We start from the raw sequence: 27,008 nt of genomic DNA on the forward strand, positions 1-27,008 counted from the left end.
AAAGGATCATATACTTTTAGTTTGGCAGGCTTTTCTTCAATCTCTGATCTTTTTCAATGTTGAGAAGTTGACTTGAGGCAATGAGAGGTTAAGATGGATATTTATGGTCTTTCTCATTCAAAACCTATATGGAAGAAGTGTAACATGGCCCAGTTAAATCATTTTCGATGAACTAGAACCTGAGTTAATGGGTTTGGGGTTTTAATAAATGAGTCTTGGAATGTGATTTTCTTGGTAAGTTTTGGGTCATGTGCTCATATCAATGTTGTCAAAGGCACCAAGCACTACAGATGTTAGGCGCTAAAAGGTGCCAATGTTTTAAATTGCTCAAGGCGCCAAGCGCTTGCCTAGCCACTCATTCGATTAAAGCAAGGTGCCCACGTTATAAAAGATAAAAAATATAATTAAGGATAAAAATAATCATTAAAAAAACTTAAATCAAAGATGAGTTTTATATAATTGAATATGCAAATGGTTACCTAAATCATTAATTACATATATCTAACCATCTATAGAGCACTTAATTAACAAAATAATATTTAAGTTAGATCTAAAATGAAGAGAATAATTCTTAGTCAAACCTATTAAATTCTTAGAATATCTGATTGAGAAGAATTTCTCATGGTAAAATAGAAATTGGAAAAAAAAATATGTTAATCTTTATCTTAAAATACCTTACATTTCCAGATATGATGGTGTTTTGCAAGAATGTAGGCATCCTAAGACAATCAATAATAGAGAAGAAAAGAGAAATAACTGGATGGAGCTTTCTATTGCTTGCCATTTGGTAGAGGAGTTAGGGCTTGTGTGTATAATATAATCAAAACAAACTGGTTCTCACGAAATCTGAGTTTGACCAAACTAGAGATATGATGGATTGGGCACCTCGAGTTTGCTGTCGAGTCGATATACAAATCAAAACTTTTTGTTAAACTTATAAATCACTTTTCAGTAAGCATTTTCTTTCAAAATTCATAAGAACACAGATCTTTCTTAGTGCTTATACGTAAATCATGACATAGGTTCAGATGTTTTGCAAATCATAAGCCTCACATATTTTGTAAATTATAAACATATAAGACTTTGAATAAATTTCTTCAAAGCAACATATATTTGAATGCATTTTCATAAGAAATATATAAATATAGTCAAAGTGATATATCAAGACAAAATTCATTGTAGTACAAATGACTACCATTAAGTGTTCACCAACAAATATGAATATAGTTAAGGATACACATCCGAATATTATAGCTAAGGGTACATGATAGAATGAAGTCATAGTGTTTAATTGTTATTACATTACATAATCTTGTTCCTTGTTGGTCTAACAACAGAAACTTGCCATTCAGAATGGACTAAAGACCTCTTAGCTTTTTTGTCATCTTTGATTGTCTATCATGGTATTATGAAAGGTCATTGCCGTGTTCTTCTCTATTCTTCAGTACTTTTTCCTTCCCACTTGAATTGGCACCATTACATCAGACTACTGTTGTTTCTTTGTTACTAAATCAAATATTCTCTACTTTCCTGGTACAAAAGCAGAAACTTGCTCAGTCTATAGTCCTGTCATCGTTTCCTTTTATGTGGTTATCCTTTTTATCTGAGTCATCTTCCTCCCCTTTTCTTTTGTATCTAGTTTATTTTCTTCCATTCTACTTTCCTCTCTCTTTTCATTACAGCATTATCAGAGCAAGTTTCTGGCGTTTCTTTGTTATAACAGCTTGCTTTTCATTTTATAACAGCAGAAACCTGCCACCAAGATTTAGACCTGTTACTCTCTTATCTGATTGGAATTTATCTTAACTATTACTATCTTAACCAAGGTTCGTCGTACCATGGAGTACCGTATGATACAGGCGGTATATACCGATCCAATAGGGGACTGGTATGAGTGGTATATACCAGTTTGTCAGTATATCTTATCGTATCATGTGTCGATACATCGGTATGGTTTGGTACATAACATACTAATGGTCGATCGATAAACCGGTACAGACTGGTAAGGCGGACCATGATCTTAACCATCTCTAGGTTCTAGTCAAGGGTGGATCAATATGTGATTAGACAAACTTGCTTATGTTTATGACTACCCAGATATTGGGGCTGATTTCTATAAGCTTCTGGCACAAGTTAAGCTTTTCATTTCTTGTTAAAACTTCTTTTGATAATAGTTGTACTCTATCGTCTTCTTTGTATGAAATTACTTGAAACCAATTAAAGTAAAAGGGATCTCCCTGAGTTTGGAATATGATGCAGAATTTGGTGCCTGTTGTTTTTTTCACTTAGTAACAGTATGGCTTTAAGATACTATGTTAACAATGTCTGCACTCTGCACGACATGAACTAGGGTAAAAGATTGAAGTTCATGTGTTATTTATTTTTTTCTCGTTTATACTATGATTTATATTGTGGTGTGGTCTTCATGAATGTTAGTCATTTTTCTCGTCTATTTATCTTTCCATGAAGTAAGATGTAGATACTGCATTTTTTTGTTGTTCATAATCGGAATTTCATAACATAAGCGTTTTGTAGCAACATACTGAGAATGGGGTAGGAGTGATGGGAAGAGAGGCTTTATTACGACGGCTTGCTCAAATAATGTGCCTAGGGTATGTTGTGGAGCAAATAGTTAATAAAAATTTCAAACATATTAGAATTTGAGTATTATTCCCAGCACTTTCTGACCAGTATTAGTCTTACTTGATCAGTGGCATGATGCTATTCCTGTCATGAGATAGTACTGTTGTTGCTTGGAATTTCAAATCCCAGCTGAATCTTTGTGTCTTTTTCCTTTCTGACTTTGACCTTTAATGTTTTGGTATATAGGATGTGAAATCTGACAAAGTTCACAATAACGTTACATGAAATGTGTTTTGGTGAATGATGGCTATAGTAAGAGTTTTAGTTATCTTATCAGTGACATGGTTTTCTATAAAAAAAAAATATGTAGGTCATTTTTGAACAGTAGTTATTTCTTCAGTCATTGATGATGGTTCGATATATTCTATCCATCTTTTTCTGTGAGCAGCTTACTAAGATGCCATTCTTATATATACTTCATCCGCTGGATGAAATTGCAGCGAGAGGCTTCTATCTTTCTTCTTAAGAAAAATTTGGCGAATGAGACACAAAAGTAATTTGAAGTTTGTGGTAGTTAAAATCATGCCCTGTTAATGGAGTTAGGTGCGAGAATACCAGACTTGAAAACACGCTCCAATCAGTCGCTTACAAATTGGAGTACCTCAGCCGACTTTCCATTCAGTAAACGGTATGACTTTTGTTTGTCCATTCCAATTAGCCGAATCACAAATTACCATTTTTTTAAAATATTTTTCTCATATCCTCTCATTATGATAGAAATATTTCCTCTATGCCAAATATTTTGAGTAAGGAAATCCTTTGTTTTACATGCATTGAAGCTTCTTGTAGATTACACTAGTTGCATTCAATTTATTGACATCTATATTGGTAGCAAGGTAATTGAGGAAAAAAATGTTGTTCAAGTCATTCAGTAGCAGCAAATACCAATCCTCACGTTAGAGGATCTTGATGATAGAAGATGAATGTGAAATATGATTACATCATTATATCGGGGAGGATAACAGGAGGCATATTAATTTTGAATGTGGAATAATTGTAATTATAATGATGTAAGGCATTGAAAGAAAAGGTTTTCTTAGTCTACAGATCAAGAATCAATTCAGATGGATTCTTTAATTCAAAAAATAATGATCAACTCATTGTCCATATATGAATAGATTGCCTATGCTTCTGTAGAACTTGAGTCCAAAAAAATGCAAGGTTCTGACAGGCATTGCAGGAGGATATGAGGTACACACACGTGCATGGATCTTCGTGTGGGATAGACAACACATTTCTACTTGACTACTATGCAACCGAATTATTTGTCGGCATCTATTCTACCTCTCGGAGCAGATTAGAGATGCTGTATTATCTGCCAATTAAAGATGTGTGACCCAATCAATTCATTATCTGTCAAAGAATGATTGTCTTTAAACAGAAATTCTTTTTCTTTTTTAAGACTCGGGTCAAGAGAAGGAAATCAGACCTTATTTGCGTAACCAGTCAATCCTCAACTAGATCAGGCTTTTCCACTTGTATGGCCAGATCGACTTATAAACCGAGTGAAAAAATAGTAGTAAAAGGTCATCTGTTCATCCACAGCAGATTTTTTTTTTTTAATCAGAAAAAACAAAGATCAACAAATTGAATAAATAGCCAATAAAACTCAACCAATGACATCTAATCAAACTATAGGCTACCAATTAAACCTCAACATGAGCTGACCATGAGGGTTGTGCTGGTGACGTTGGGAACCTATAGAAGAATTTTATCACTGGACTCAAATTTTTATCTGATGTTGAGTTACTGTCATACAGAAAAACATGGTTTGAAGGGAAAAGATTATGCCGTTTCTGTGTGTTCATAACTAAATTCTTGGCCTAAGTGCAGTTATAACACGTGATATTCCTAGCCATAGAAACCCTCAAACTTACAAATGTGATGCAGCAACTCTCAAAGAAAGAATGAACCCGCAGATCTGCTGTCCCATTGGAGAATTATAGCATTTAATACTGGTACAGACAGAAAAAAAAAAGATCAGTAAGTCTTGATGAGAGTTTGCCTGAAAATGATCATCAAAATGTTAAAGTTCAATGATGCCACTTTAGACCCTACCTTCAGAGACAGATAATGTGATGATTACTCTCTTTTGTAAACCAAGGTTGGATAATGGGGTTCCCACATGTTCTTCTTGACATATGCCACAGTTTCCTCCTAGAATTTGAGGAGCAACAACCAAGGTAAATCAATTAGAGCTTTCTGAATTACTATCACAGAACAAGATAAAATGACTGTTCACCTGTGTGAGTTTTTGAAGCTCCTGGGGATCCATGTCACGGTATCCTTCAGCAAGATCCTCTGCTACAGCTTCTCTTAGGACAGCAGCAGCTACTTCCTTGGTTATGTCCCTTATGCTGCAACCATCATATATAAGAATGAACATATAGTCTTCAATGTTCTCAGTTATGGAAGATTCACCACAGACCTGGATATCGAAGGATATATTATCCCATTAAGAACCTCTTCTTCTTTCATGTATGATGCCAAACTGATATGTTTTGCAGGTCATTTGTAAACGCAAAAGTCATTAGAATGACCTCTCTAACACAATAAATGAAACCTCTGTTAGACAACGTTACTGAGACTACCATTCAGCTGCAGCCTGAAGCATACCATCTGAGATAACACGTGCACCAGACAAAAGTGTACCGAGGCCTATCCTGAAAGGTAAGGGCCTTGCTCAGATGTAAAAAATACCAACAGCTAAGTTGCGATGCCAAGTTATAAGAAGCAAAGATACAGCTCAACTAACCCGGGAAACAGATACATATTATTTCCTTGGTTGCAGTGGCCAATCTTACCATTTCCTGCAAAAAGCAACATCACAACTTGTGATCAAAAAATAGTAGCAACTTCTTTTATCCAATTATTTTTATATCATATGCTAGGTTAATGAGAACATATTAATTTGTTGCACTTCGGGTCACGCATCTAGCCCATTAACGCTTCAAGCAACTTGTCGATGGACAGAATTAATGGGCTTGAGGGAAATAGTATATAAGATACCAAATAATAGGGTTTGGGTATATGGATATTTTCCTACCATTGTGTAGGGCAACATTCCCAGTGAAAGATGACCCTCCATGTAAGCAAATATTGGATGTTTAATATTTCAAAACATTTATTGCTTTTAATTATAATATCTAGCATGAAGCCAGCTCAAATCTTAAGTTGAACACTACCAATGATTATGAACACCCATCACTCTCCTAATCAACTGGCATTACATGCCTTTTGGATTGCTATACATAAGTAGGAGATTACAATTTCCTTGCTGATTGGTTATGTTGTAGTTCAAGTTTGTAGATGATTGTCAATGAATCGTCGAAGCTTTCAAAAAGTTTGACCAAAGTATCCTAAGTATATGACAGTTTCAAATAAAATATTAATGCCTACTTGTCCTTTATTACTGGTACAATCTATGGTAGATTAGCAGCTTTATTTTTTTCTTTATTTGCAGAGGGTAGGTGGTCAAGATAAGACTCAATTCCAGGACCTTGTTATCAATAGTTAAAATTTGTACCAAGCTAGGTAACGTTTGCAATTTTCTCAATTTTGTCAAATGAGGATTGAAACCTCAATATTTGGTAACCAGATCCTGTTACCACTATCAAAATAATATTATAGGTGTAAATTTATCGGATGAGATTTTGATCACTCAACCAACCATTGATAATTGGGTCTAATATACCATCATTAGATCAATGTTTTAGATATAAAAATTATACAATAATATTTTAAATCCTCAACCTAAGATATATGAGTTAGGTACACCATCATCATCAAACTAATATTTTATGTAAATTTATCAGATTTTAAATCTTAAACCTTTGGTAAGCGGGTTAGTATAGGACCACTAGACGATATGTTATGTATCTATTTATTGGATGATATGTCGAACCTCAACCTTTGATAAGTAAATCTAGTACATCACCACTAGGACAATATTTTAGTTAAGAATTTGTTGGATGGAGCCTTGAATTCTCAACTTTTAATTAATTACAAAATTGAACACCACAATTAGATTTAGGTGTACAATTTATCAAGGATATTTCAAATGCCCCTAAACTTTGTTGAGTAGATCCAGTACATCACCATGAGACAAATATTTTAGGTGTCAATTTATTTTGAACTGTCAATCTTTGGTAAGTGAGTTAGTGCACTAATATCAGACTAGTATTTTATTTATAAAATTCATTGGATAAAGTTATAAACTAGACATGGTACACCACAACTAGAATAATATTTTAGGTATAAAATTATTAGATGTAGTTTCATGTCCTCAATCTTTGGTAAATAGATTTGGTATACCACCACATCAATGCTTTAGGTTTACATCTTCTCGGACGAGATTTTCAATCCTCACTCTTTGGGAAGTAGATTCTGTATACCATCACGATATCAATGTTTATAGTCTAAAATTATTGGATAAGTTTAGAACCTTACATGTTTGGTAAATGGATCTAGTACACCATTAGCATACCAATATTTTGGATGTGAAATTTTGAAAGATGTAGTTTTCCAGTCTCAACCTTTGGTAGGTGGTCGTATATGTTCTAAATGTAAATTTGTTGAATGAGATTTTGAACTATCAACCCTTTATAAGTAGGTTGGTATAACACTATCATACCGATGTTTAGATATTACTTAAGGATTTTCATAGGATTCTTGAACCAAAAAACTCACTTGAAAGACCTTTAATTGAGTCAATTGGTCAATATACCTTTTGATAACAATCCTACCTGAGATGAGAACTAAAGTTGCAGTGCCACTTGAACTATCGACTCTCACAACTTTTTGAAACTTGCCTTTTGGATGAAGTATCGCGTCTAAATTTATTGAATGAGTTTTAAATGTTTAACCTTTAGTAAATAGATTTGACACACCACCACCACCAGACCAATATTTTAAGTGTAAAATTAATGTTTTATGTGTAAAACTCATAGTATGAGGTTTTAAAACTTTAACCTTTTAGTAAGTGGTCTGGTAGATCACTAGACCAATATTGTGTAAGCTATCTTTTCTTGGTGCAAAATTGTTAAGATGGAATCTCATCTAATCATCAGATTCACTAGTCCAATTACTCAATTGCAAAGTCTAAGAGGGGTAACTATAGTCATGATTCTAACAACTCAATTGAAAAGTCCAAGAGGGGTAATGATGCACAATATGCAAGACTAATGTTGATGATCTATAGAAAAAAATATACCAGAAAGAAGCCAAAATATAGATGCTCAAGGTAGGTTCTTCTAAGTTTCTCATTCTGGGTCTCAAGTCTCAACAATAATCCAGATAAGTATTTAAAATGCCAAACCAATTTAAAGCTAGCAGTAGAAATTTAAGTACAAGTATGAGTTGCACTGTAGTACTTACTCTAGTGTGATGCTCCATGTGATTCATTAGAGCAGTTCTCATAGAGAAAGAAAAAACAACTTTATTATTGTTTCTTATGGCTGACATTGATTTGTAATGTTCAATTCTATATTAAAATTTCTGAACTTTTCTGAGGCAAGAAATTTCTGAACTAATTGCATGTTCATGCATTTCTTTCCATCAGAAACAAGCACGTAACTCCCAACCAAACAAAAGCACATAAGAAGATAAAGTTACATACAACACATACCAAGATTGACATCATGAAACGGACTTCCACTAGCAAATACAATGTGGTCACCCACTGTGGAGAAGGCTTCTTCAGGAGTGCATTCAGCTACCAAATTAGACATAAAAAAATCAGAGATAAAACATAATAAGATTAATAGCTTAAGTACTTCAATTTTACAAACCGTTTTGTGTTGGATTGGACATAGCAAAAATTGCTGGTCTAGTGGAGGATGAATCCTTTAAGGCTTCTAAAACCTAAGTACAACATACCATTTTATGTTATAGCAACTTGATAACGTTCTACAGCTTAGGAACTAGTTAGAACTTGATAACACATTTGAGCAGCAAACGTGAATATAGGCCAAAGATACACTTAAAAGAAATTGAAGTAAAACATAAGAAAATAAAATTCAGAATACAAACAGCAAGGCCTACTCAGATGTAAATATCATCCAACCAACATAAAATCATAATCATGGGAGTCCATAGAAATCAAAAAATAAAAGATATCTAACCAATGTAACCAAATGTAGTTCTTTGGAATTTTTCTTTTCACCTCAATACGAGTGAAGTGATAGAATGCAATTCAAACATGAGTGACCAGTTGATTTTTTCTTTTGTAAATCTACCCAAATCATGTACTATAATGCTAAAATAAAGTGTAGCCATGTTTAGGAATCATGAGCTCATGAGTAACCACAAGATCTATAAGGTTAGTTTAATTTAATACAAGAATGGGCCACAGAAATTCCTTACAAAAGCTAAAAACTATATCCCATGTCAGATTTAGAAAAATAGTAAAATGTCCAGTTCCTCTTATATTTAATATGATAAGAAAATGATATGTCCAATAGCAAAATACAAAACCAGTACATCTAAAAGACCAGGAAGGATATAACAAAGTGAATATATGGAAAAAAGAAGTAATTAAAATGCAAAAGAAAACATTATTAATCATAATACCTTAGGCACTAGACACACAAAAATGAGTGTGATCCAAGAACCATTGTTGACAGAACTAGCAAAACTTCAACACCTCCACTTGAACCTGTTAATTATATCTAGCTTCATTCTCGGAGCCATCACTTCATCTGCGATTAGTTCCTTGGTACCAAGAGCACTAAACCAATCTTAGTGAGACACTTGGGAGTGAGGGCTGGTAACTCCGTAAAGGCCTTGTACTGATTTAGCCCAGCACATGAAGTTAGAACATTGTTACAGCTTGTAATAAAAAAAAAATCAGGGTTCGCTGTACTGCAGTATACTGTCCAATATGGGCGGTACATATCAATTCACATATCAATTCAACAAGAGATCAGTACGTGGACCATCCTATGCCGGGTGGTATATACTAAAAGGCTCTATATCATTCGATATGGGCCTATACTGTTAGGTAATGATCGAAATCCTGTACTAGTCAGTAACGGTTGGATTTCAACCATTACCGATGGACGGCTCATATCTAACACTTTCCAACGGTTAGATCCATTTGAAAGAGTTTTTAAACCCTTTTCTCCCCCTCTTTCACCCATTTTCATTCTCTCATACTCTTATACTCTCTCAATCTCTTTCTCACTTCTTTTTCTCATTCTCATATTTTCACTCTCTTAAAACTTCACAAAGCTATAATTTGTGGATTGGATCAAACTTAGGAGGCTAATTAGGGAGGATTAACACTTAAGTTAGATGAAGAACTCTCTAATCAAAGGTATGTAGACAACTTCTCAATCGCATTCAGCAAACCGCTCGGTTCGGAGACATGGCAATGACGTAGACAACAGTACCTCAACCGACGATGACAACAACATCGGGGAGTCGATGGTCCCATCTACACAGTTTGGGGGTGGTATATGGATCGAGGAACAATATTTTATGGATGCCACCTAAGATTCAGATTATGGAGCTCGATATGATAGTTGGTCATTCTTCTCTGAGCAGTAGTATGGTGATAGTCGATTATTTTTCTTAGAGTAGCAGTATGGTGATCGATCTTATATATGGAGCTACAGATCAGTGACGAAAGTAGAAGTTTCAACATTCTTCATGCTCCGCACTAATACATATCACGATCGTACTTGCCTCAAGAGCCGCCTCGGACAAGTGTGGTTCACGACATTGATGCACCAATGACATACAATGTATCAGTACACTATGTCATGGGATAAATTTCAAGATTAGGTCTGAAAAATATATTAAATTGATATACAGATACATAAGATCGAGGACCCCGATTTACTGCTCATTGAGTCTCGTCATTCTTTTTGGTGGTTGAACAAGGATATCCGTCGATCGATTACTTGATTCATTTAAATTTTAAAATTTAAGGTATTTAACAAATAATCTAACAATTTAAATTATTTTTTGTAGATAATTTAATATCAACGAAATGAAGGCCCAGAACGTCCCACAAAGTTACTCCTAAAGCCTGAAAAAGATGTCACTATTCTTTCCTAATTTAGATGACCTTTGCTAAAATTATACTAAAATCATATTTACTTCTAACTTAAAAACCATAATATAACTTTTTTCTCTTTGTTTAGGAATTTTGGATCTATTTTCGATCATTTTCCGGTGCCATCAATATGCCTCACCGTATTGACACATGGTATGTTCATATGGAGTTGTACATATCATACTATCGATCGGCTGATACATCGGTTCGGACCAGTAAGGTGAACCTTGAAAAAAATTATTTTCTCTTCTTATTCTATAACAAACCCTTTGACCTTGATGATTCTCATGTCTGGTTCTTAAGACTCGTACATTAACACAAGATCTATCCTCTAGATGCAATGACAAGAAGAACAGAGATTCCGCAGGGGACATCATGGAGCCACTTGTTGAGAGCATCACCAAAGCAATAGCTTAAGCTAAGGGAAACAATGAAGATGAGAAGCAAGCCCTTGATCTATGAGTTTTGTATGGAACTCGAGCAGGCATAGCTTTTGGCCCTTGATCAAAAAGCCAGAACATCCAATTTGGGTAAAGCCCAAATAAAGTTTGAAGGTCATGTTGTTTAGCCCAATTCTGGACTAAACATGGCATGGCCCAAGGAGCCGAAGTTTGTGTGACTGGTGATGACCTAGTTACTACTGGCTTCCATGTAGCAAGTGGCACACATTTCCTCTCCCATAGAGAAATATTCATTTTTTCCAAAAATATGTGTTCACATAAATGTATGCGCCTATTTGTTAGTTTAATATCGTGTTTTGTTTATCTCATATACATAATAATTCACTAAAAGGTTTTGGCTAAACTCTTAACGGAAGTCTCCAACATTCAGCAAGTTGGGGTAAAGAAAACTTGTCAATGTCGTATCATCTTATCATCTTTTGCTTAACTTTAGTGATTAACATTTTATTCTAGACAAATAATATGCTTAGAAGTTAGCATCACATGACATGACTCTAGTGCACCTAGGTGAAAACAACATATCAACAAAACAAAATCTAATTTTCTCAGTCATTCGATGACCTTAGGACATTTTCGCAAGAGCAGAATATATGGTATGGACTATGAACAAACAAAAGCCTTCAATACTGAGTTCAAAAAACTTGCTATACTATATGAAGATATAATTTATGTTTGGGGTCTTGAGTCTCTAATTTTTCTTAGATACAACATATGACAATTGATTGTTATAAAATGTCTAGGACTTTGAGTATAAATGGAAATTCTCAAGCGATTTACAGAATTTGTTTGAATGATTCCATCAAGCCATAAAGATAGATGAATGTATAAATGACTTGGACTTGATGGAATCATTCAAACAAATTCTGGAAAAGTATGATGAATGTATAAATTATGTACTCATAAAAGTACTGTCGAAAATCTAAACTCTTTGATCCTTTAAAAGGAAGAGTGCTTTTTTCCAATAAATTGAAACACAGCAAGACAGCAGGCAGCCTACGGATCTTCCACCATAGCTTAAGAATTAATATAGTTGGCAAGGAATGATGTCATGGGAAAAAAAATCCTTGATGGCATATTAGTTATGATTACTTAAGCAAGAAGGTGAACATAATTATCATTTGACTTCAAAGATGGAATTAAAAAACAATAATCCAAGGAAAAGTTCAATTCCACCTTTTATTAGAAGTTTTGATGGACAAATAGTGTTCATAAATCTCATCTCTGATGAAAATTGGCATCGATGTAATGTTATTACATTGTGGCAGGAAAGATAAATTAGTTGACTCCAACTTGATACTCATAGCCGCAAAAGAATACTGACATGTTAAGAATGATACCGAGTTAAGACTAAACTGAACTATCCTTATTTTAAGATCCAAACACTAACTCTGACCAAAGATGGTGTGCATCTATCTACATAAACAGAATGCCAAACATGTGCTAGCAAGCAAGCTTTTTCCATACTTCTGAAATAAGCATGCATCATCACTAGAATTAGATGCATAAATTTGCCGATAGAAGTTACTCCAATAAATTATTTGTTTTTCGAAATATTGGATGTCACTCATGTAAATAACTAAATTAATTGATAAACTGAGTCCATATTAAGGTCCTATAGCTAAAATGTTCTGTCGGTTGGATATATAAGACTGACACACAAATAGAACCAAAATGTCAATAACTTCAATAAATATTCATCATATCATTTCCTATAAATTTGTACCTCCTTGGAGAAAAGGCCACCAACTGCAGATAGTCCAAGTAGAACATCAGGCTTTACTTTTGTAACCTAGTTCATAAACAAAAGTGATAAAAGGAATTATTAAAATAACATGCAATAGAGAAAATTTTCTATAGAGAACTTGAACTATACGATTGATTTTCAACAAGTTTATAATGAAATTTCAGTTTTTCTAAGTTTGACATGATAAAAAGCTTCATTTGCAATTCATTATTTGCTTAAAGATTTATATAACTTAAAAACAAAACCATCAGTCTATGTAATCAGACTCAATATATTTTCAATGTCATTGTGCATAAAGATTTAAACATCTGGAAAATGAAACAATCATTCTTCATAATCAGGTTCCATATACCTAAAATAAATGGTCTTTTGAACAAGGTTTGAAGTTTGAACAGCTGTATACTCCTCTCAAATATAAAACACCTTTTGGAGTAAGGTTCACTAACAAAAGTTCACTTGCCATGGCAAGGGGAGATTGTTAGTGCTGGGCAACCACTGTGCCATTTAGTGCCAGCCAACCACTATCCATTTATAGACAGAACCTAGAAGATAGGAAGTATTTCTTCACTTTCTTTTCATCCATGGAACTAGAATATCGAGATTTGTCCCATTCTGTTGATGTGAACAATACATTGGACTGAAGTTTCTTTTGTTGAATGGACTTCAATGCTGTGTCAAAGCAAGTGATGCCAGGTTAAAGGATCTCTTCATGTTTGACCTTCTGTATTAAGGACTGCACCCATTGATGATTGTAGATGAATTTTGTGATTAATTGTACCCTTGACACTATCGTTGTGACCGATGTCAGCCGACTAATGTAATGTCCTTCATCATCGAGTCCATACACTGTGCTATACATGGTGTCCAAGACAGGTTTTCTATGTGTTCCATCAATTGCTGTCCAGTCTTCTTGAAATTCACCCCAGACTGCAAACCAATCTTCTCCACCATGTTCATCAAACCCTCAATTCAGTTGGCATCCTGAATCTTTTCCCACGTATTATCTGATTTGTAGAAATTCACCTCCTACGTTACCATTATTTTGTCCTTATTATATGTTAATGGAATAGCATATGAAATTTTATATGTTAATGGAATAATCATATGAATTTCTATTCTTGATCAATATAATTTACATTTTCTATTTATTATAGCTAATTTTCTTATTTAATTTGATTCTATAAACCAAGAAAAGAGGACAAAAAAATCCTAAAATAAATTTTTTTGAAAACCCAATACATATTGGTGTACATTGTATCAGTACATCGATATCTAATGGTAGGTACTAGCCCAACCATGGACCTGTACAAACCTTGGATATGAAAGTGCGATCCTTGGTTGAACGACTTCATAATATCTTTCCCAATGTCCTTCCTTTCTGTTAGTGTTTGTTTTGTCTGCCTCCTGCTGCCTATCATGCTCAATTAAGGAAGGGCAATTGGCTGCCCCAAGCTAGCACTCTTGTTTCACCCCTTGGCTCGATAGAGGTTCTTGTCATGGATGATTTGCTTAATTGACTTGGCCCACTTCCACTATAGCTTCTATACTCATATCACCGAGTCATCTAGTCATTGTCTCATCCCTTTATACATGCACTAATGCTTTAAGGAAGAATAGATGTTGACTACAAGGTTTGGGTCAACATCATCGCTGCGACCCTCATACTCATAAGGGCAAAGGACTGTAAGGTTTAGGCTGACATCATCGCATGACTCTCATACTCATGAGGGCAGAGGAAAAGGTAAAGGTGCAACACAGGCGAGTAAAGAAGAGAGAGGGGAGAAGCTACTGCTAAAGGCCGGTTGCTATTTATCATGGTCTGCAGTACCGAACTGTACTGCCCGGTACGGGCGGTACGTACCGGTCCGACAGGTTGCCGGTACGCGGACCGCCTGTTACCGGTCCGAGTACACTGTAGCACTGTAGCGGAGCTACAGTACTCGGCACACCTGAGTATACCGCTCGGTACACCTGGGTGTACCACTCGGTATACCGTACCGTACTGGTACCGAGCCCAGGTTGAAACACCGGTACGGTACGGTATTGCAAATCTTGCTATTTATAACCCTTCGTGAGGCCATATTTAAAGAATATTAAAAAATAAAGAAAATATCTTGGTACCAGTATTGGGAATGGGTTTACAAACAGACAAAATTTGGTATGAGTTATCTTATGGCGATGCATTTGAAGTGATCTTACTAGACAATCCATACCGACTAAGGCAACCGGTACTTCAAATCTTCTTGCATGTAAGTGCCACATGCCATGCCACTTTCTAAACTGAAGGCAGATGATTGTTATAGGCACTACAACGCAGTGATCGCTATACCACCCGAAATGGTAAGGTACGGGCAGTATGTATCAGTCCGAGCGTGGACCGATTGTGTACCACCCCATTTTGGGTGGTCCGATTAAAATTAAAAAAAAAATCAAAGAGTGATGGGGCTGCCGTGGACCACCTCATTTCGGGTGGTCCGATTAAAATAAAAAAGAAATCAAAAAGTGATTGTTATAGGCACTACAACACAGTGATTGCTATACCGCCCGAAATGGTAAGGTACGGGCAGTATGTATCAGTCCGAGTGTGGACCGATTGTGGACCACCCCATTTTGGGTGGTCCGATTAAAATAAAAATCAAAATAAAAAAGTGATGGGGCTGCCATAGTCCATTTCAGCCTTAAAAAAGAAAAAAAAAAAGAAAGGAAATTAGGGCTCGCGAATGTGAGCCCTCTTCTCGTGTATGATGCCGCAACCCTCGCCATTGCCTCTTTGCCTCTGCGATGCTGCAGTAGCGCTGCCTCTTCGCCGCTGTGATGCTGTTGCTGCTGCTGCGTCCCAGGTATGCTACCACTGCACCGTTCCTCTTCTTTCTTCTTTCTTCTTTCTTCTTTCTTCTTCTTCCTTCTTCCTTTCTCCTTCCTCCTTTGTTCCTCCACCGCCACTTCCTCTTCACCCTCTTTTTCTTCCTTGTTGAAACACCAGTTTGGGCAGGCATATCGTGTTTCGATACATTGGTACAAACTATTATGTACCATTCCAATAGTTTGTCGAAATGGGTCTGGTACCCGAAAAGGCAAACCCTGCTACAAAGCATCAAGCAGTATGTGCATACTATGTTCATGGTAGGACTCGATTGTGGCATTTTAATCCTAGTAACTAACCTTAAAATATATCACATCAATCAAAATGCTTACCACTTCAGCTAACCTTGCCCCTTCATGAAGACCATGACGTTCTGACTCTTTGAGTTTTCTAGCAAATGGTAAAGCCTCTGGATCAATATTCATGCGGCCTTCTGTTAATAGACCCTGAGAAATCATACAAATAAGAACATCATTTTCTTGATACTTCCGAGTTAGAAAATATATAAGATCTCTAAGGAAAAGATTTAACTATATAGCACACAATTGGTCAGAGGACAAAAGTCTATTTAAGGCTCAAAACAACAGAAAAAGTTCCAATATCACAAGGTTCTGTTTAGAACTAATCTCAAGCTTTAAAACAACAGCATCCTAAAAGAGGTTCTGGTATTCCTTAAGAACAACCATGGAAAATAGTAGCCAATAAGTCAGCATTGCAGCAAGTCAAATTTTGCTAATCCCATTACAATTTAATCTCCATTATTTTCATTACAATTTAATTCCATAACTGGAGCATTTTGAATGACAAAGTAAAAGATTACATCATTTACCATCTATGACAACGCAACAATAATCAGGCCATAGTGAGAGAGAGAGAGAGAGAGAGAGAGAGATGGCACTTTGTCTGGAGATGCAACAACACCAATTGTCCCTGAACTTAAACTTGATTAGCAGCTTAAACCTATACTTTCCTTTTGTCCATTTAGTGGCACAAATGTTACTTCATTAAGAGAATTATTGTAGGTGCAATACTGATGCTATCTTCGCATAGAAAACCATCAACATCTACTTTTTATTTATGATTTGACCAAGCAAGTAGCCTCATAGAATCATTTTAGTCCATATCACTGCATTGTTGACATAGTAAGATACAAAGACTAACTAAATACCAGCTGCTGATGGCCATCTGTGCTATATCAGCATCTTTAACAGGCTGGGGCCTGATGTTGCCTAATCCAGTAGCATTCGGAGGCTAAAATGAGCAAAAATTCATGTACAGTTTTGTGTTGCTCATTGTAGTAAACATCAGGGACCATTGGAAACACCACCTTGTTTTAATTATTATAGTCACATCAAGCAACAGCCCTGGCTCAGTATTTGTCAACAGGAGAGTACCCTCCCTCTAACAGATGCAGTTTCTTGGAGCAATAAAGTGACTGTATGTGTTTCAATTAACATACATCATAAAAAAAGTGAATGTCTTCTACACTACAATCAAAAGTGACAAGGAATCCTGCACGCACCATAGCATCAACCACCCAAAACTGGCTCCTAGCACCTTCAAAGGCAAATTCATTATTTCCCAGCATCCTTGCCATAGTTTTCCTTGCAGCATTGAGAACTCCTATTCCAGCACTGTTGAAGAATGACAGTTTCATATCATATGCTAATCTGATTATCAAGATCACATGTTTACTAAAATATAAAAAAAAATACAGAGAGATGATATAACATAACAAATGACCCACTGGAAGTGAAGTAGCAATAGAAAAGAAACTGATAGTTATTATGATCTTGCCAAAGAGAATTATGCCTAATGATTATTCATTAATTAATTAGATTATGCAATTGATTTAGTGAAAATTCATTGGCGATCCTCCTACCATGTAGGGAATGACAACATATGCTGGAGTTAACAAATAAGCCACTGGAAGTGAAGTAGCAAATAGAGAAGAAACTGATAGTTACGATGATCTCGCTAAAGAAAATCATGCCTAGTGATTATTAGTTGATTAATTAGATTCTGGAATTGATTTAGTGAAAATTCATTAGCGATCCTACTACCATGTAGGGAATGACAACATATGCTGAAGTTATCAAGGAGTGGAGTTACCATCAGTCATATGTTCAGACTCTTTAATCAGAAAATAATGTGGCAAAGATAATCAATGAAGAAGTTAAACTACTTGGCTCCAGTGAGAAGCAATTTAGCTCTAAAATCTTGCCCTGTCCTCTGGTCTTCTTCAAAGAAAAGTGGCAGGCAGAGCATGTTGGAGACTCAGGGTGATGCAAGACAACTTAGAGGCAGCGAGTAGTCTAAACTCTAAAGTCTCGAAACCCTAATTCTAAAGGATATATCAAAATGGCTTTGACCCTTACACCAGCACTGATTCAGTTCTCATTTATGTGGCCAATTTGTCTAAAGATGTAAATTCATTGCGGTCCATATGTACAAAGACCCTCAAACCAGATCTCATTACATTTTGGCACAATATTTTTGGCAATACGCCCAAAATTTCATGAAAATTCGAACTTCACCAGGTTCCCAATAAAGAAAGGGAGATAGGAGAGAAGCAAAGGGCCAACAATTGACCCAGTGAACCCGCTTGCCCCCTTAAATGTTCTATCTCTTTCATGAGTTTGTAAAGAGAGGGGTGTCACAAATTGTATAACGTGTAAGGGTCTTACTCTTCACTTATTTAGGGAACAATACTGGTGGCCTCAAGAGATGTGGAATCGGGACTGGGAAGTAGGTCATTTACAAAACCACTATAAAAGGCTTATCTATTTCTCTTCTCTTGCTTATGTTCTTTAATTGTTATATACTTGCTTCTTTACTTGAAAACAATACAGAATTCAATCATATACTTGCACTAATTCAGCCCCCTCTTGGTGTCATCATCCCAACAATACGCGTATTTACATAGCACTAAATCTAGATAGATATGGTGGATCTCCTACTTTATCGATTGATGAATCATCCTAATTCTCAATAATGCTAACCTATCTAGCACATATTTGTCTCATCTTGTACAAATTGAGAATTAAATAAATCTACATAGCATCCCCCCACTCTTGATCCTCAATAATGAACAGCAGATATATGCATGTTTTAAAAGCATGTACTAGCTTCTTCAAGCGTTTATTAGAAAGATGATTCTGACTGTATATTATAGATCAACAAACAGGTGGGTAACCAGTTGGTATAGATCGTTCTATGCGAAATTGAGTTCCATGGTATCTACCATATATTATGTGGTCAATTTACTGCAAAGCGTGTCCTAGTCCATAAGCGCTTTACTGCAAAGCATGTCCTAGTCCATGTATCAGACAAGATTCAAATCAATTATGACTGGTCAGGCCGTACCAGTTAAACAGGCATTTTAGTCCTTTGCTTCAATGATTGTGTTCATCATTTGCCACCATTAGTGCAATTTCACCACCAATAGCCAAAAGTTATATGGATCCATGGACACTCATTGGATATTTTTTTCTTTGTTTGTCTTTGCATGACCTCTTCGCCCATATGGTGATAAGTGAAATACTAGAGCTACAATGGGATCCATGGCCATCTTCCAAGCTACAAGTTGTTATGTTTTGAGCCATTTACATGACTTGTATTGTTATTTGTCATATTAGTAATTTTGCATGAATAGATTTTATTTTCCAATTAAATTTAAAATGGTTTGCATTATACATTTTTTTATAATTTTGTTTGTGTTTTGCAATTTGATTTCATGTCTTCTTAGGAAGCTAGATGTTCTATGAAATACGAAGTTATTTATTTTCTCAAACTTTATATTATTTTCATTTTTTGCTACTTTTATGAGTATATTTTTATTTTCAGGTTTTCTTTAGCTAATTACGACTTGCAGTCTAACCTAATCAATCTTGTTGATCTGGGTCATAATATCCCAAAAGGAAATACCGATACTAATCTTGCAAATTGCTACTCGTCTATTTTTATAAATGCACTAAATGGTTTTCTTTAAACATTTTTTAACTGCCTTAAAAAAAATACCTTAATGATTTGTCCATGGTGATGGCTAACTCAGCATGAATCAAATCAGCTCCATTTTCAGACAAAAACAATTTTTTCCAGTCCTTGTATCTCAATTTCTCTCTACTTTAGTCTTAAATTCTAACCCTATCTAGCATTGCATGTTCCAGTTAAAACTCTAAATTCTTTGTATAAGTTACTAATACATTTACCAAGTATAATAATCTAGTACTCAAGATCAGTTGGAAGCCACATTTACCATAGAGGATATATTGCCAATGTTTTCTCAGAGAGCAAATCTTTTGCAAAACATGGGGACACTGTTTCAGCTTGTTAAGTATATTAGGGCATACCTTGCACAGCAAACATAAACTCATTTCCTAATTACAAATAAACAATTGTCTTCACTTTATCTTATCATTTGAACAGGATTGTCATGCCATACTATATATTTACATATTATATTTGATTTCTTTTAATAGCTAGGAAACTATGCATAAGCAGTCATTTTCTCTATGCAAAGCAAGAAAGAAAATCTATTCATAACAGCAAAAGCTATTACAGCAATAACAGATTATTATAGGTTTTCATACCCAAGAATCAAGATAATCATTTATGCGTCAAAAACTATTGAAAATATGAAAACAAACAAATAAACATCATTTCAAACCTTCCAGCACCAGCAACAACAATCTTGAGCTTTGGAAAGTCTATCATTGGTCTTCCTTGGGCTCTTACGGCTCCCAAGAGACCAGCAATTGCAACCCCAGCAGTTCCCTATAACAAGTAGGTTGAAAGACAATAGTTCGAGCTAAATACATATAGTTTCAAATGAAATTAAAATTACTTGCATTGTACATAAAGTTAACTGATCAAAGTGTAATCCATGGTTAATATAGATGTTGGGATATTAATGAATTAAATTGGTCTTCAATGTCAAAGTCATAAGTAAACGATAGCCACTCCATAATATGCTCATAAGGAAAAATAATCTGGTAGTAAAAGCACACTGTCTAAACTCTAAAGTACAAAGCACTCATGTCACTAACTGTAGCTCCTTAAAGAACTATGAATTAGATACAAAAGAAAAAGAGAGAAAAATCAAAATAAGAAAAACAGGGACCTGAAATGCCACTAAACTGTCAATCCGAACAAATACAAATGTTCATTTTTATTTGGATCTATGGAATATGGGTAACAACTATGTTAATGGTAATAAAAAGTTAACTGACAGTGACTTGATACTAAATGCAAAAATTTCTCAAAACATCCAGATCCTGATAATGTGACTGATCAAATCTCTAAATCAGTAGATGATCCGACAATTATGAAGCATGATGTTGAGAATAAGGGCTGGAGCTGCTGATAAAATAAAATATAAGGTAATATCCACATAATAACTTCTAGTCAACATGGATGGAATGTTATAGACAGAATAAAGAGTCAAATGAATGAGAGAAGACAGAATAAAGTCAAACAAATGAGAGACATTGAACATGAAACAAGGATGCTGAAGGGCATAGAATCTAAAATAAAAGTCGACTAAGAAAATGGAAAGCTGTTCCCTCGTCCTGCAGTGAATTGGTGTATTTGATAATGGGATTGCTGAAGACTGGAGCCTCTCTGTCAACCTTACCTGTAAATAGAATGGATCTCTAGAGTCTAGAAGTATATTGTGTATGGTGTTATTTATTTCATCACAATTGTAGATAAGGGTATTTTCAGTTCTAAGGGATCCTGCAGAGGAAATTGTAGTTGTATGTTATAGTTATACCATAATGGGCGTTAAGGGCATTGTCCTGTTCCTTCTTTTCTCTCCACATTTCTTCACCATGGCAGAACAGAAATGGTGCTTTAACATACAACATGTTCAGTGAGAATTTACTGGTCTCAGACAGGAACATCATAGGTCAGGTTATGTCATATAACTTCAGAATCCTAAGAAAGACCTCCATCTACATATAATCATAAAAGAGGTATACATCATACATGTCATTTGTCCCTTTAAATGTTCTATGCCTCTTACCAAACTATGGCACACGACCTGTCAATCCACTCCAGATTAACATAAATGGAGTGGGATATATGAAACTTTGAAGAGCACCTCATTCACACATTTTTCGTAGAAAGAGGGAGTCTTGAATATGTTATTTGCCCTTTCAAATGCTCAATGACTCTTATCAGACCATGGTGCAAAGAAAAATTGTCCAATTTCACTCTGGTTTGATTGATTTGGAAAGGGATCAATCATAAAAAAAGTTATGAGCATGCCTCAAAAATAGAGAGGATCTGCTGATCCTCATCAATTCAAGGTGAAAAGTAAATAAGCAGAAAGCAAAAGATAAGAGGAAGTGAAAAAAAATGAAGAAAAATAAACGGCCCAAGAGTTACCGAATTGTTTCCACAAAATGACTGCCAATGAGTGACGTGGTCCCATGCATACTCAACATTTTCTCAAGTCCACAGAAGAATTTATTTCTTTTTTTTAATGTTCTTTAATATGTTCTCATTTATTTTTTCCAAAAAAAAAACTGATCCTCTAATCTATAAAACCCAATCCCACTGAGTTGACCTGATCGATTTCTTCCAAATGGTTGATCCTAGCTTTTAAATGTCATAAAATAACACTTTTTGTCATATTCTATGCTCAAACTTTAACCTGGGAAGGAGATATATTTAAAGCACTGTTTTGTTTTTTGACAAAACAAAACAGTGTGCAGGAAAGGGGTAAAGCTTATAATGGTCTCGAATATGAATTCAGACAATTTACATGATAGCACAAAAGCGGTAAAGCTTCGCATCCATTGCCTATGCAGATTATCGTAGCTTAATATCTGTGCTTGATGTAGAAGGTCAACATAAGGACTCCAAATTTTACAGAAGCACACTTGATATCTTAAAGTCCTTCCATTAGATGCATCCAGAAGCACTAGGACTTGCAATACATGCACAAAACACACCTAGGTCCTTGTACATGGTGAATAAACCTTTTCTACCTCCTAAATATTATGGCAAGTAATTATAAGGAAATTGGGAAAAGATAAAATGATAATAAGTAGTTTATGCCTTTGTCTTTACCTGGACATCATCATTGAACATTCTATAAGTACTCCGGTAACGCTGCAATAGTTTGAAGGCCCACTTGCTTTGAAAATCTTCAAACTGTAAAAAAGAGACATGTTATAAAAATCTAATCTAATCAAGATAGATATCCAAACGGTGGTTACAACTTTCGAATAACAAATAATAGTGTGCCATTAAATATTACCTGTACAATGACGTGTGGCCATCGAGTAAAGACAGCCTCCATAAATTCATCGATGACAGACAGGTACTTTTCACCATCAAGACGATGCTCTTGAAGTCCTAGATCTACTTGATGATATATTAGGAATGAGTTGTAAAAGTTAAAATTAGGATAGTCTATCAATATTTAAGAAGTGTGATCAAAAATAAAAATTAGACATATAATAAAGTCTAATAATAAACCTTGGCCTGCAAAGTACATGAACCAATGATAAGTAGACACATCAAGATGCTCAGTGTATCGTGTTGGATACTAATACCCATTACATACTTTGTGGGTTTGCATTGCATAATTCTAAAAGAATTTACTTTTAAATTATTGTTAAAAATGAATCCTTTTTGGAAAGTTGGTGATACTTCATACCAAGGATTTAAATACCAATTTGATACCTGTTTTAGTAACTCATAGGATATTTACCTATCCGTACACCGGGCAGTATCACAACCTATACTATTAGACATCATTGCATAAAATAATAAAAATTTTCAAAATGCATGGCACTAGTACCAAGGGGTTTAATCCCATGTACCAATTCCATACCGGTCCTGACCTGGACCAGTACAGTATTGAGTCATACAGGTGCGCATAGGTACTGGATTTCAGAAATAGCCTAAAAGAAGACTGGAAATTAAGAGAGAACATATTTCAGGTTATATACAATCAAATTAGATGCCTATAAAATGAATTTAAATTATAAAATAACAAATGAGATATCAAACGAAGATATATGATATACTTGCCCAAGCCTATACAGGTACAGGCTAGGACTATAGAATAAGCATATAAGAACAAACATAAATTCTTACCCAATTAGCTAGATCCATGAGAATCAAGGCTTGATCCTCATAGATCTAGCTTAGATCCTCGAAAACTAGAGATTAAATTAAGACTAAATTAGGTTCAAGCTTTGAAATTTAGTCTAATCATGCAAGAATAAGCATAACGTCTAACTTGACTATTGGTTAAAACTTAGCAATTAGGTTTGGAATTACCTTGATTTGAAGAGAATGGACTGGATCTTGATTTTTACCCCTCTTGTGGAAATCAACCTCCCATAATGATTCTTTAATTATTTTGAAAGAGTTTTTGAGAGAGAGTAGCCAGAAAAAGAGAGTAAGAAAGAGAGAGAATAAGAGTGTAAGTGTAAGGGGGAAGAATGGGGTGCGGGGCGCTTTTTATAGCCCCCACAAGGTTCCTAATAGTGACCCAATGGTTAGTTGGTTAGTGTCACCCCCTAAGTAAGCTCATCGTATTGTCACGAACTTAGCTAGAATTTCCTAAGTCGTGAGGCACAATTGCGGTAATATCATGGACTTAGCTGGAGTTACTTAAGTCGTGAAGCACCCTTACGCCAATGTCTCGAACTTAGTTGAGATTGCCTAAGTCATAAGGCTCCCTTGCGTTATTCATTCGCGAAGGGTCAGCCTAGTTTCAACCTCGCTTTAAGTCACGTAAGTCCCATAAAAGAGCAAATTGATTAGTTCAAAAGCAAGCAACGGACAAGTCCCGATGTCTCGCGAAGGGGGTAGTTTTACAAACAATTCAGTAAGCACTCAGTGTGTAAGAGAGAAAAGAGAGAAAGGTGAAAACAAAGACTTTAGATGGCAAACGAATAGTCGCAAGTCCGTAGACGACTACTCACCTGGTGTTGGCCGTTGATTAGATTTCACAAGTTCGTACGTTTAGTCTACGGAAACTTGCCATCAACGCCCAACACCTAGTGAGTAGCCGTTTGCGGACTTGCAACTGTTCATTTGCCTTCTAAAATCCTTGTTTTATCCTTCCTTTCTTTTCTCTCTTGCACATCGAGTGTTTGCTATATTACTTGTAAAGTTGTCCTCTTTGCGAAACGTCGGGACTTGTCTATCGCTTGCTTTCAAACTAATCAATTTGTTCTTTTATATGTCCTATGGGACCTGAGCGATGTTGCAACTAGATTGACCCTTTGCAAACGGATACTGCAAGGGAGCCTTATGACTTAGGCAATCCCAACTAAGTCCAAGACATTGGCACAAGGGTGCTTCACGACTTAGGCAACTCTAGCTAAGTCCATGATATTAGTGTAAGGGTGCCCCATGACTTAGGCAATTCCAGCTAAGTCCGTGATATTGCCGCAAGGGTGCCTTATGACTTAGGCAATTCTAGCTAAGTCCGTGACACCATGGTACAAGACCTGAAACAATGTGGTGGTACCAAGCCCATATTAGGATAATACCTGTCATAGCTGTACTGGTCAGATTAGGTTGTCCATATATTAATCCCTCATAAGAGCAATAAATATCGTTCATACTGTATCAAACGATATTGCAAACCCTCATATGTACCAGTACCTAACTATACATTCCAATACTAGTACTTGGTCAAACAAGCAAATGTTGATCAGCATTCAAGTCCTCCATTCATCCTTCTTAGGATGATAACAACAACGATATATGAATTTAGATATATTGAATTTGAATCAAGTACTGAAATATTAAACAACAAACAAAGTCGTAAAGTCCCAACTATTTAGGGTCTGTTACGTTGGGTTTTTGCCCTCATTGAGCTTGGAAAAAAAATCATATTATTAGATAAATTAAGAATATTTAAATCTAGTTATAATTTCCAATAAAGTCTTATTAGGTCTCCCTCTATCTCTCGTACCACTAATATTACCAATTTCACATCTTTTAACTAATCAAAAGCACATGCTCGTACCATTTTAAATTATTCTCCATCATCTTATCCTCTATCGTTTACAAATAAAAACATTTCATCAAGTATTGAAATATGGTTAATGAAATTAAAATAATTAATCCTAATTCTTTTGTCATAGAAAAGAATTTCAATTTTTGGGTATTAGTTCTGTAGTGACTGCCAATTGGACCAGTATCACAGGCCAGTAACAGTAATATACTGGACCGAAACAATTAGTTTAAAAATATATAAAAAAGATAAATGTAAAGGAAAACTATAACCTGTCCTGCTGGTTGCAAATTCAGACATCATTATTCATATACTGGCCACCCTCTCCAAGTTGTTGGAGAGACTACTCAAGTCCGCTTGGATCTAACGGAGGTTATATTGCAGCAGAATGAGGGAGTGGCAGATAAGAGGGATAGAAGGATTCAAGGGTATGGAAAATAGAGAATCAGCAAGATGATTCTGAGGCAACGCAATGATTTTGAGGCAGCAGCTATTTCAAGGAATTCACGACTTCTATTGTGTTATTTTAGTATCTTGACTGATTCTTATTCAAGCCTGACCATAACATGTTATTATCCAATATTGTTGTATCAAACCTCAAAACCTGTCCGGTTGAGACTTTCTTTTACTGCTACACTTAAAACCATTTTGAGTCCTCACCAAAGCAGGAGAGTTCCTCATTAAAGCTATCTTTGACCAAAAACTGCTAAGGTATGGAATAAGAGTTTGGTCTCAACTCTTGACCATGCTAGTCTGACCAAGTACTAGTATCGAAACATATAGCTCGATACCAGTATAGTCCTATTCACTTTTACAATTATTTAATTCAATGATACCAAGAAACACAGATCAGTATACTGGTTCATACAAGACCAATAAGTTACTGAAAGCATTAGCAGACCAAGATTTAAATGCAACTTAAGACTATTTAGGCCCTTTTTCTCTGAGCACAACTTGTGCTTTTGACTTCAAAGTGAAGAAACAGACTTTTTCTTATTTGATCTATACCATGCAATCATTTGATTCCATAGACCCTAGTTTTGCCATTGTCATGCTCATTCTGCCTTGCATATGTCATTCATTCCACAGTCAATAACCGGAGGTACTGATCATTCGACATTTACTCTTTTTTTATATCATGAAGGAAACATTCATAAATGTAAAACTGCATCTTGTTTGATATGTAATTGCCTTAGATTGCAGTTTTTATTTATGCCTTGTGATAGTTGTCCATACCAAAATTTTCA

At 35.4% G+C, this 27,008-nt stretch overlaps 1 protein-coding gene across 1 annotated transcript in view; it reads right to left on the reverse strand.

Annotated features, from left to right (window-relative positions):
• Window positions 1-4,333: 4,333 nt before the first annotated feature.
• The window catches only part of LOC135643386 (NAD-dependent malic enzyme 62 kDa isoform, mitochondrial-like), a 33,112-nt gene continuing 10,437 nt past the window's right edge, over window positions 4,334-27,008 (reverse strand). Inside the window, exons 7-20 of the mRNA XM_065160258.1 lie at window positions 23,038-23,141; window positions 22,848-22,931; window positions 20,440-20,546; window positions 17,293-17,404; window positions 16,103-16,216; window positions 12,887-12,952; window positions 8,433-8,505; window positions 8,270-8,356; window positions 5,399-5,453; window positions 5,235-5,306; window positions 5,072-5,134; window positions 4,886-5,000; window positions 4,702-4,800; window positions 4,334-4,598 (exon numbers count right to left, since the gene is read on the reverse strand). Of these exons, the coding sequence (XP_065016330.1) occupies window positions 4,726-4,800; window positions 4,886-5,000; window positions 5,072-5,134; window positions 5,235-5,306; window positions 5,399-5,453; window positions 8,270-8,356; window positions 8,433-8,505; window positions 12,887-12,952; window positions 16,103-16,216; window positions 17,293-17,404; window positions 20,440-20,546; window positions 22,848-22,931; window positions 23,038-23,141 (1,127 nt within the window). The 3' untranslated portion in view covers window positions 4,334-4,598; window positions 4,702-4,725. The remainder of the gene's footprint in view (window positions 4,599-4,701; window positions 4,801-4,885; window positions 5,001-5,071; window positions 5,135-5,234; window positions 5,307-5,398; window positions 5,454-8,269; window positions 8,357-8,432; window positions 8,506-12,886; window positions 12,953-16,102; window positions 16,217-17,292; window positions 17,405-20,439; window positions 20,547-22,847; window positions 22,932-23,037; window positions 23,142-27,008) is intronic.

This window comes from Musa acuminata, chromosome BXJ3-7 (assembly GCF_036884655.1).
Source record: "Musa acuminata AAA Group cultivar baxijiao chromosome BXJ3-7, Cavendish_Baxijiao_AAA, whole genome shotgun sequence".
NCBI lineage: Eukaryota > Viridiplantae > Streptophyta > Magnoliopsida > Zingiberales > Musaceae > Musa > Musa acuminata.